Raw genomic sequence first — 12,377 nt, forward strand, 5'->3', positions numbered from 1 at the left:
GTCCTATACTGGATCTTGACCCAGCCCTCGTCGTTTGGTGCATTAACAAACTTAAACAGATATCTAAAGACGGCCACACTGGGCTCCAAGTTATGTTTCTTACACTGAACTAAAAAACAGTAAATGAACCTCCAGCCATTGGGCTGGAGTTGGGTTGGACACACCCGGGCCTCGGCCAACAGCCTATAAACAAACATAGGAGGGGGAAGCCTAAAGCCCGCATAAAACATTTCTTTATAAACCCTAATGGCCCCAGGCCTAGGGTAGCAAGCCCTGTCATTTGGGCCTGGAGCCACGGCCCTATACGGATGCTCTATCCCGAACAACTTAGCCATGATATCTACATCCTTTTGTTTATACTTAGATGGATGATTATATGCTTCAAGATGATGAAGGTTGGGAAAAGCTTGACCAAACTCGCTAAGTAAATCACGTAAAGAAACAACGCTAGCATGGACGAGGGATTTTTTACCTCGAACACGAGCATTAGTGGCTGGAGGCTGAGAAATCTGTGATTGCTGGGATTGCTGTGATGATGCAGAATCAGCCATTGATCTTCCTCGGATGAAGGTATGAAGCCCAGAAACTGATGAAGAGGAGATGAAGATTAACCGGAATCTGGGAAATCTTTGAAGATCGCCCGGAAAACTGGAAAATGCTTTGAATATCGGCCGGAATCTGGAAAATCTTTGAAGATTGCCGGAGATACGCCTGAAATTTCGCCTAAGAACTAGAGAGTGTTTGGAGGTGTTTGGGAGAATTTCTAGCACTTAAACTTGGAAACTTTGGAGTGAAATGAGAAATGAACTCTCAGTCACTCGTTATATAAGCAATCCACAACCGGTTCACTTGCCGGTAAACCCTAAAATGAACTGGTTACAACCGGTAATATGGGCTTTGGGCCGGTCGCAAACCCATATCACAGGCGGGAAGCCCATGATTTTGAATAATTCGAACCGATTCCAGAAGGATCTCGAGAATTCTAAGAGATGACCACAAAAAATAAAGGAATAATACACATTATAGGCCTGACAAGTTTATAGACTAAGGCCCACAGCCTATAACATGACAGAACTCCCAAGTATGTAGGCTTGGCATCTACCATGTCTCCTAAGCGGGGCATGCAACGCCTAGGGCACATTCGCTTGTTGAGCAAAAACATCGTTTATTTAAAAATAATAATAAATAAATAATAATTTCACTAAGGTCATAAAGTGACTAAGTTTCCTTGGCGTGTATGAAAAACTATACTTCCTAGGCGCTGCAAAGTACGCCCACGGAACAACAACTTCTTCAACCTGTGATAGGCTAGGCTAACACACGCCCAGGAGACAGGTCCCCTGGTTGTCAAGCAAATACGTCTCCTTGGCGTGCAAAAGCACGCCCAGGAAGCCTCACCTCGATCAGCCATGAAAGGCCTTGACCAACCACGCCCAGGAGACACCCTGAGTAAACATGTCTCCTTGGCGTGCTTACGCACGCCAAGAGAGCATCAACTTGAAGAATCAAGACGGGCATCGACCACACACGCCCAGGAGACACATCTCCTAGGCGTGGTATATAACATGCCTCCTTGGCGTGGCTAGGCACGCCAAGGAAGTATCATACATGTCAGCCATGGCAGGCCTATCTTATCCACGCCTAGGAGACATGTCTCCTTGGCGTGGCATACAATATGCCTCCTTGGCGTGTCTAAGCACGCCAAGGAAGCATCTCACTCTTCAGCCTTGGATGGCTTACTGCAACCACGCCCAGGAGACGTATCTCCTAGGCGTGGTGATAAACATGTCTCCTTGGCGTGGCAAGGCACGCCCAGGAGACATATCTGGTTCACAGATGATTTGATCAATTAAAGAATTATTTAATTCTTTAATTAGATCCTAAAATCTGGAAAATGGAGTAAAAGTTGAGATTTATTTTTCAAAAATTATTTTGAAAACTCTTTAAAGGCTAGAAAAATTCTAGAAAATTGGAGTTTAATCGCAGAAATTCCAATTTAATTGAATTAAGCCCTGGGAAAATACGAAAGTGCTCGAAAGTACCATTACGAACGTAACGTTGAAGGACGTTTGTTATACCAATAAAAAGATTCGTAAGTATCACGAAAACGACTCGAGAAGTCAAAAGAAAGATTCATGACTTCCGGTACTCCAATCGAAAATGAAGTACGATCCCGAAGGATACAGAGCTATCTTTACTCTACAGTCAATTCAAGTCATCTCTCGAATTGTTTCAAAGTAGTCAAGATCGGTGAGATCCTTGCGCTATTTATATCGTTGAGATCCTTGCGCTATTTATATCGTTGAGATCCTTGCGCTATTTATATCGGTGAGATCCTTGCGCTATTTATATCGGTGAGATCCTTGCGCTATTTATGGAACTTCAGACCTTGGGCAATGGGAATTTGCAGAAGATAGCTTTCTCGCATGAAATACGAGTCAGGAGCTCAGAAAGCCAAGAAGAACTCAGCAACTTTTGAAAAGTTTCTACGAAACTTGTCGAAAGTTGGGGGGCAAATGATATAGGTCGGAAATAATATCTGATTATTATTGGATATTAAGAACCCAAGAACATTAAAGCCCAGTTGGATAGGGCCTGAGGATTTTAAATACTAATTTCGTAATTAATAAAAGCCCAGTTGTAGGTCCAGCTACGAATACAAGTTCTATAATACATCTAATTCTAACAGATCAACATCCCGGAGTTCGGATAAATATCAGTAACAAAAGGATGAGAGTTCTACTTTATCTCTTACTCCGAAGCATACTTCGATACGAAGTCTGGAACGTGGAATCATACTTCCATCCGACTTCTGACTCCGAAGCGCCTATATAAAGGGCTCTACCCCTCATAACTAGAACTACGTTTTTGGACTTGATTCTTCTCCACGCAGAAGATACGTAGGCATCTCGCATCGAGACCAGTCCAAAGCACGAATCGCTCACCCCCGTTTTTAGTTCTATAACAGAAATAAATAAGACAATGATGATACAAAATTTGCCCATAAATAAAATTTAAAAAAAGTAAAATATGAATTTTTAGAGTAATAAAACATATAAAATAAAAATAATTTTTTTATTAAGTGAAAAACAAAGAATATATCATTTCCATTTTTTTGATATGAAAAACCGATATGTAATTGGTAAAAAAATAAAAAAGAAAATTTAAAAATGTGAATATACAAACTTATAAATATTATAAAATATATATTAGTGGTTAACTTTTTGTATAATAAATATTTAAATTTTATTCGTTAAAATATAAATATATGCGAATATTTGGACTCTATCAAACTGTCCAAATATTGGACCCAAGCGGGTAAATTTTAGACTTACAGTCCGTCCAAATTTTTAAACAACTTTGAAATTTTTACTCATACTCACAGGCTTAACCTCTCTCTCAATACCCCTGCTCGACTCTCTCTAGAAAATTGAAATACCCTCTCTCGCTAATCTAGGGCTAATCTCTCTCATCTCTCTGGCCGCTATTTTCTCAGTCACGCTACCACTTTCAATCATTATCGATTTATGTTTCTAATTGGGGACAATTGAATTGAGGGTCGAGGCTTCGATTCTTCAATTAGGGCGTGGCTGCTTCAATCATGCTTTGATTCTTCATTAAACTTCAATTAAAGTTCAAGTACTTACATATAATCCCTTAAATTTCATCTAATCTCTCTCTATCTCTCTTTGATTTCAGGTGTTCTTCGTTTGGGTTTGCACTTCAAGACTTGTTTTAAGGTATTTATGAATTTAGGACTTCTGTGTTTTTGGGTTTATTACATTTTTATTATTTGTTTTTATGTTTATGTGGTTGATTTGCTTTGGTTTGTTTTTTTATTTCTGTGTGAAATTGCAATACTCTATTTTTATGTGTAATGTGTAATTTGAACCCATGCCATGTTTTAGTTTTTTTTTATATAGTTGCAGGATGCAGGACAAGTCTGAAATGGTAAAAGATGAATAAAAAAATCAGTCATTATTGTCGAAAATCAGTCTGACAAGTCTGCAGGATGCAGGATCAGTATATACACAGGCTTGAGGCTTAAGTGACCACTAAGATTAAGCAATAACCTGAAAGAAAATCCGAGACAAAATAGCAGACTAATTCAACACACTGCTGGTAAACATGAGACTTAGGCAAAGATCAGTCATTATTGTCAAAAATGTAGTATGAAAATGTGGTATTTGAAGTGTTTGCTCATTTGGGTTTATGTTTACTGTGGTTTTGAAAGGCTAAGTTGAAGCAGAAGTTGGCTGAGTTTAGTTCGTGTCAGCTCACCCCTTCCGTTCTTTTTTGTTAGTGACTATATATATATATGCTTATACTATTAATCTATTGTTAAAGTTTTAATATGTCTCTTTCTTGTAGGCCTTGCTGTTAGTAAGAGACATACCTATATGTTCTCTGCGGGTGATGACAAACAAGTTAAATGCTGGGATCTTGAATAAAATAAGGTTTGATAAAAACTTTCTTTATGGACTATGGCTATGCTAGTGTTTCTAATAAACTTAATTATTGATATTTCTCCACCTTTTAAAGGTTATCAGGTCTTACCATGATCACCTAAGTGGAGTTTATTACTTGGCTATGCATCCCAATATTGACATTTGGCTTACAGGGGGTCGTGAATCTGTGTGTCGGGTATGATTGTATTAATCTAAAATATTATGCTACCTGTGATTTGACATTCTTTTGGCACATGTTTCAGTCTCAGGGAAGCTTCAGTTTCCGTTGCTATAAAGCCAAGGTAGTGGTTTGGTATATAATGGAACTGCCTTGCCCAAGTTGCAGGGGAAGAGGTTACACTCTTATGTACAGAATGCGGAAAAGAAAGATCTAAAAAAGATTGTGCCCAGTGTGATGGCAAGGTAAATATTGCATCATTTACTAGTTATGAATTGCTTTAATGTGCACGTTGACCAGTACTAAACTTGGTAGAGAGACCAAGAGACATGTGCATTTTTCAATTTTATTTTCTAGCTTCTATTTCTACATGTAATATTCTGCCCTGTGCTTATTTATGTATCTTATTTGATATGAAAATAAAATACACGGTCTTGACTATTTACAGTATTGTGTTTCTGCATATAAATAGTGCAAAATATAAAATGCAAATATATTATAGTACTTCAAATATTTTTTAGTGACCTAATGCTACATAAATGCCTTTAGCCTATTTCTGTTGGAGAATCCGTGTTACAAGAGAGCTTTACAAGATATGGTTCTGTATTTCTGTTAGGTATAAATTTCATAGTCCATATTGATTGTCGATATAAATATATAGCATTGAGACTAAAGCTATCTATTTTCCGCTATGTATCTTATTAAGAGCTTTAATTGTAAGTGTTTATCAATTGCAGGGAATGAATACTTAGGAGTAGTGCAAGGGAGATCGTGTAATGGAAGAGTCAATTGATGAACGACCATGAGATCAATGTATAAAGATGAGTTAAAAGAAGGGTATAAATCCGTATGTTTGTTGGATGAAATTGTTGGTTGAAAAGTGAATATTAGTTGGTAAATATAATTAGTTAGTGGATATTTAGTTGGTGGATATATGTTGGTGGATATTGGTGATTGATATTTGGTTTGTACTTGGTTGGTTGTTATGTTGGTAATGAAAATTTTTGTTTACCAATTTTCGGCATTGTTAATTATATTGTCTAGTCTAGTTTATTTGATTCATGGTTTTACTTTTAGCTAATGAGACATGTAAATGACAATTGTTATAAACAACATTATACAATGGTCACTGTGATAAAAAGTATTGTCTCTCAAGCCCTACAAACAACACAATTTTAAGAATAAAATTGTTGTCTAAGACATATACAAATAAGTATATAGTAGTAACAAACCATTGTCTAAATCAATATTATTCGAGTATTCGGAACAAAAACCGTTGTAGAAGAGTTTTCACACAATTGTTTCATTATATAAGCTATTGTTATAAGGAGCCTTACACAAGTGACCACTGCTCTAAACCCGTTGTACAAGGTAGTAAAACACGAGTAAAACCATCGTCTGATCCTCTTGTAAACAAGTCTGCTAATTACTAAAACAGTTGTAGTAAACCATAAATAACGAGCATCCGCACTTTAAAAACCATTGTATGATACTCTTGTGAACAAGTATTTTAAATACTAAAACTGTTGTTGGTAGCTTCTCTAACAACACTGTTTTCATAAACAAGTATTGTTGAAAACCCTTTGTAACAACAGTTCTTCGAATTGTGGCATTGTTGTTTCTGGGTGTTGCACAACGTTTTAGTTAAAGTAAACCATCGTGTTGCCCACACTCAGACAACGTTCGACCCGTTGTCTGATATGCGTATCAGACGGCGTCTCGATAGACCACGGTTTTTCGAGGTATCAGACAACGGGCAAAAACGCTTGTCTGATACTGTTTTCCTTGTAGTGAGAGATAGAGTATTTGTGATAATCTTGTATTTGTGATTGCAACTGTACTACTTGTACATAAATTAGTTTTGCACGAAGTTCATTAGTTATTTCCTCTGTGTAAATAATCAACTGAGCTAGATTCTTAATTATCGTTATAGGCATAGTTGTTTAATTAAAGAATAATATTTCAATATTCTAAAATATTGCTGATGCATGAACAACTAAATATAATGATTGAACTACTAAATAGAGTGATTATAGTGATTATTATATAATGACTGTAGGATTATTTTATAGGCAGAGCATTGCATATAAATTACTACAGGGATGGGGCATGCCTTCTATGGGGGATGATGGCTTCTGGGGGGGCTTAATGTACTTGATATGGTGGGAAACTTAGTGATTCAACTGATAAACTTAGTGATTAATGCACTAAATATGCTGAAAACTAAAAATATTTTAGTTGCTGATGTATGAACTACTAAATATAATGATTGAACTACTAAATAGACTGATTAAAGTGATTATTATATAGTGATTTTAGGATGAAGATGTCAAATTATGTTATGGCCCTAAACCAAGAACACTGGTATGATTTTATTTAAAAATCTACACACTTTGCAACCACATAGTCAGAATACTCAACACCTATTTTCTATTTATCTGTAGCATTCGCACTTTACCAAATATTTGCAAGTAAGAGGTAGTGTACATTTGGCAAAGAAAATACGACAGCTAAAGCCTACATACAAGAAAATGTCATGGCAAACAAAGCATAATTCTATTGACTGTGGCATATTTTTAATGAGGCACATGGAGACTTACAAAGGGCATACAACCACTTGGCAATCTGATTTAAATGATGAAAAGGTAGCAAAATCTTCAATTCTTAATTTATATTTCTACTCATCTGTTATTTGATTAGTGTTAAAATAGTTAATTTCTAATTTCTATTTATCATCTGCAGCATGGCCAACAATCTCAAGTGATCAAGCTACGGGTAAAATATAACAATCCCATCCTATCCTCACAACTGAACGAGAGAAAGTCAGATGTGCTAGAAGCAGCCAAAGCACTGTGTGTTGATATTGCATCAAAGAAGCTTACCAATTTTGTCATCCAATCATCCCAGCAGTCTCAAGAAGAAGAAATCACAAAGCTTAGTAAACCAACAACTCAAAAGAAGAAGAAAGTGAGATTTCTGAGATTCATGTTTGCAGGACATAGACCACAGCTTAGAAGAAGATCCAGAATAAGACAACAAAGTTTCCCCAAAATTATGAGACTCCGACTCAAATATAATAATATGATTTTATCTTCAACACTGAATGAGAGGAGATCAGAAATCATAAAAGTGGGGAAGGCATTATATATTGATATGGCATCAAAGAGACTAGTCAATTTTGCCATCCAATCTTCACAAATGTCTCAAGAAAAAGATATTGTAGTGACTACTCAACGAAAGGCTGATAACAAGAAGACAGTCACATTTGCAAAAAACCTCACCACCACTCTCAATGAAGCCGCCCACAACAACCAATGATTGTTTCAGCAACTACTTTTGATGAAATCCACGACAACTTGACAAACAATGATTGTTTAAGAACTAGTTAGCTTATTTTTGTGAATACTTGACATGCAATGATTGAATGGCAAATTATCTGTGGTATTCTATCTTGCTTATTCACTTGTTGAGGATGCTATTGTACAAAAGATTTTAAACTGTTCAATTTTACTTTTGACTTCTTCAGAGGTAGCAAATTCAATTCACTAATATGAGTAATTTAATTTATGCTACTAACATGTTCCAAAATTGTAATATGTGCTTCAAATTTTACTATAATATGTACAAATCTCAATCCATTGAACTGCAAATACAAAACTAACCACTATTTTTAAAATACAGCTAAACTTCAGTGATTGGAACTCACATTCTAGTGATTACAACATCACATTTTAGTAGTTGGACCATTAAAAATTAATGATTGCAAAATATATTTACTATATAATCCACAATATTTTCATTCAAATGAACATAAATTGTCAAAAACTAAGTAATATCAGATTCATACTAACTACTGTACATTTTAAACAAAATATGACCACCTTTACAACAACTTTTCTTCAATCTACACTTTCTTCAATCCGTGCTTTCTTCTTCTTCTTATCACATGTCCTGGAGTCATCAGCTTTCTATTCTGTTCCCTTACGAACAAAATGCTTAAGAATAATAGTTCCATCATCAGCTTTTTTTTCTGTTCCCTTACAAACATCAAAACCTCCTAAACGACCATAATTCTTGTAAAATACAAACGCTTTTTCCAAGCTGTCATGAACATGATTAACAGCTGACACACAACTAAGATCAACAACAGATGGTGAATAATATTTCCGTCCACCAGGAGACAAAACATTGCTTGATAATGAACCATCATTTTCACTAGAAGAAGGATCACAACTGGCATTTGAACTACTAATACAAGAAAAGTCACCACAAGCAAAACCTGCATCCGCATATTATTAATAATTAAAAGCAAAAACTACACACACTACTAATCAACTGCATAACAATTATAAATCTATATTATGCTGTAGTGATTTACATCATCAAATTATAGTGATTGTAGATCTATATTATAGTGAATATGGACTTACATTGAACAGATAACTTTGATACACTATAATAAAACACAAAATTAGATTAAGTTCAGCCGTAACAAAACAAAAACGTCTCACTAAACTAAACAAATTCATATGTGACCAAAACACAGAACAAATTGAATAATAAACCAAAACATAAACATGAAATTATCAATGAATACCTAATTTACTAATTAAAATCATATGATTTACTAGTTAACATCATATATCATTAAAAAACTACAAGACATTCATACATATGCTAATTGAATCAACAAGAAACTACAACTTTCAAACAAAACACCTAGTACATCATCATCTCCATATCTACATAGATAATCGAACAATAAAAGTAAAGTAATCACCTTGATTATCACTGATTTTGATGAGATCTGTTGTAATCATCGTACACCAATTATAACATCAGCAGCTCCAAGAACTGAGTTTGATTTTGATTGCAACAGATGATGAAGATGCGAAGACTAAACAGATCACGGAGAGAGACGAGAGAGATCACAGAGAGAGCACCGAGCTAGAGAGACTATGGATAGCACTCAAGAGTGGAGAGATTTTAGAGAAACGGTTACTAGAGAGAGAAGCAGTTCTTAGAGAGAGAGCATATGAATTAATGACAAGCGATTAACAAAATCTTTGTCTTTTTCTTTTTTTTATATCAAGTAAATGAGTGGCCCAGATTAAAAGATGGTAAATAATAATCAAAGGTGCAGATTAGTTTGTAGTTTTTACAAAAAAAAAGGTTTGTATTTGATCATCCCCCTATATATATATATATATATATATATATATATATATATATAGGCATTTGATCAAATACAAACCAATCTTAAAATAAAAACTAAAAACCACTATTCAAACTCTTGTGATTACTAAATACACTCAGCAAAATCAAATCATGTGTAAACCCCACACACCTGCAATTAGTAAAATATAGCTGCCCCGACCAACTCTTAACAACCTCTTCCTCTCGTCTCGTGATTTGAGCTAAAACTCACCACTGCTACCACCTGCTATCCGCCATCAATGTCCATCCATCTATGACCTTGATTTCGCCATCATCGTCACCCAGCTCCGCCCTTCATCTTCCTCGTCATCTTCCTTTCCCCACCATCATCACCTCCTTCCATCCTTCATCTTTTCCTTCCCTCTCCCCTAATCTTTTTCGACGACCTCTCTCTTAATGTCTTGAATGACTAAAACTCAGTCATGAATTTTACTGTTGTTAAATCTTTGATATAATTAAAGAAATCAATGATATATGCTATACAAATTAGTGATATTCGCTTTATAAATTAGTGATAACCGCTTTACAAATTAGTGATATTCGTTTAGAAAATAGTGATTTGTGTTGCTGAAATTTGTGATTTCCATGTCTTCTCCCATCACATGACTGTATCTCAGATTATCTGCCACGTTACTCCTCAAACATAGAAACAGAGATCGAAGAAGATGAAGAGTAGAGAGGGTGAGTTTGTGTTAATTGATAATCGTTTTGTATGTATATGTTATGTATAGTTCTGTATGTATATGATGTGTATATCAACTTCTACAAATTACAGAGAAGCATTAACGAGCGGTGGTTATAAAAGTGGGTTGGGCTGGTTAGAACAGTGGGCTGGATCACAGGTTTTTAGTTTTTAGATTTAGGTGGTTTGTACATGAATAATATCACATAGAATCATGTTATTTTTAATCCATAATTGTTGTTAAACATGCTAGATACTGTTATTATTCATAATATATGGTTAATTAGCTTAAAGTTAGAATTTAGTTCAAGTTTTAGATGAGATTCTATGTTCGATTCCAAAGTGTTCTTCTTTGTTTTCCTTTTAAGGGTGTTCTGTTTTGAGCAATGCCATATATATATATATATATATATATATATGTATGTATGTATATATATATATATATATATATATATATGTATGTATGTATATATTCGCGAGATATGCTATATATAAATTAGTGATTTCTGTAGTTTAAAATAGTGATAAAAAACTGTCTAGAAACTGGTTTTTAGTTTTTAGGCTAATTTGGTTTCTATTGGAATAGGATTCTATATATATATTGGCTCATGATCAAATACAAACTATTCTTAAAATAAAAAACTAGAAACCAATACAAGTTAGTGATATTCTTAGTGATATTCTCTTTAGGATTTAGTGATCTGTGCTGCAGGAATTAGTGAAAACTTGCAGAAACTGCCTAAAATCTCCAGATATATTCCAGAAACTGCTCAGAATCTCCAGATCTGTTCACATTTTCGATTCAGATGGTGGTGACGGTGGTGGAGATGGTGGAGGTGAAGGTGGAGATGGGGGAAGGATGATTGTAGCGGAGGTCTAGGCGGCTTGAAGTAAGGGGTTGGAGCGTTGCCAGAATAGTGGCGGTTCCGCCGCGTTTTGAAGTTGAGCCGATGTGGAGAAAGAAGTATGAACGGGGCTGAAGGAGGTTGAAGCAGCGACCAAGATGGGGATGGTGAAAATGGAGGTGGAGATTGTGTTGTTAGAGAAATAATGGAGGTGGAGATGGAGGTGATGGTTATGGAGGGGGCGGGCAGCATAGAGGTGGTGATGGTTATGGAGGAGGCGACGACGGAGGTGGTGGTAGTGGCGGATGTAGACGTGGGTTGGTGAAGATGGAGGTGGGGTTGGTGAAGTGGAGGTGGAGATGAGGTTGTTTAAAAATTTAGTGGTATTTGCTTTAGGATTTAGTGATATTCCAGCTTGGTTTTCAGTATCTTGAATAAGGAGGTTTCTATTGGAGTAAGACTATATATATATGTGTGTGTACATAATACATACATACATATGAAAAGTAAGTTGTTATTTTAATATAAAATATAGCATTTAAATATCTAGATAATAAAATATTTAAACTAAATGTGATATCAACTATGTAGAGCATCTCCACCTCTCAAAAACATTTTCTTAAAATTCAATAAATTATACCATATATAAACATTATAGTCTATAGATAATATTTAAAAATTTATTCATTCCATCCATTGTCTAAAAATATTACCAATCTCACCTCTCAGGACTTGTAACAAGATTTCATATCATCTATGTTAACGGGAGAAACTGGTTAACAACAGATGTGGGTACCTGAGTGATTTCCGGAAGGAACAGCGAAGAACACGGGACGGGAAGTGATGGATGATGTAGCTGATCTTGTGTTTGATCCTCGAGAGAAAGAGAGAAAGTGTTCTCAAGCGTTTCTCAGCAAGAATCAGATTATGAGCACAAGAGGCCTACGTACCCTATTTATAGGGGTTCAAGCTACCACGTAGTTCTTACGGGCCAAACTTCTTAGCGC

General features: G+C 35.5%; 1 protein-coding gene and 1 long non-coding RNA gene across 4 annotated transcripts; both read left to right on the forward strand.

The window, feature by feature from the left end:
- The first annotated feature begins 3,370 nt into the window (after positions 1 to 3,370).
- LOC135150125 (uncharacterized) lies at positions 3,371 to 5,641 on the forward strand. 3 transcript variants are annotated; one of them, XR_010288433.1, is made up of 5 exons: positions 3,371 to 3,740; positions 4,372 to 4,457; positions 4,543 to 4,644; positions 4,712 to 4,871; positions 5,364 to 5,641. It is a non-coding gene; the product is annotated as an uncharacterized LOC135150125 (long non-coding RNA). The 3 variants fall into 3 exon arrangements; XR_010288432.1 differs by having other exon boundaries at positions 3,371 to 3,603; positions 3,700 to 3,740; positions 4,543 to 4,871; XR_010288431.1 differs by having other exon boundaries at positions 4,543 to 4,871.
- A 4,948-nt stretch (positions 5,642 to 10,589) lies between these two features.
- LOC135150453 (uncharacterized) lies at positions 10,590 to 11,733 on the forward strand. Its single transcript, XM_064086759.1, has 3 exons — positions 10,590 to 10,685; positions 11,238 to 11,399; positions 11,569 to 11,733. Exons 1-3 carry the CDS (start codon positions 10,590 to 10,592, stop codon positions 11,731 to 11,733), a joined length of 423 nt encoding a protein of 140 aa, XP_063942829.1.
- Positions 11,734 to 12,377: the final 644 nt, after the last annotated feature.

This window comes from Daucus carota, chromosome 2, assembly GCF_001625215.2.
Source record: "Daucus carota subsp. sativus chromosome 2, DH1 v3.0, whole genome shotgun sequence".
NCBI classification, from domain to species: domain Eukaryota; kingdom Viridiplantae; phylum Streptophyta; class Magnoliopsida; order Apiales; family Apiaceae; genus Daucus; species Daucus carota.

What these genes read in the sequence shown, in the direction of transcription:
- LOC135150453 (XM_064086759.1), top strand. Translation starts at nt 10,590, where the DNA reads ATGTGTATATCAACTTCTACAAATTACAGAGAAGCATTAACGAGCGGT. An exon ending in AACAGTGGGCTGGATCACAG is followed by an intron (nt 10,686 to 11,237) that starts GTTTTTAGTTTT and finishes TCTGTGCTGCAG; the next exon opens with GAATTAGTGAAAACTTGCAG. An exon ending in GAAGGATGATTGTAGCGGAG is followed by an intron (nt 11,400 to 11,568) that starts GTCTAGGCGGCT and finishes TTGTGTTGTTAG; the next exon opens with AGAAATAATGGAGGTGGAGA.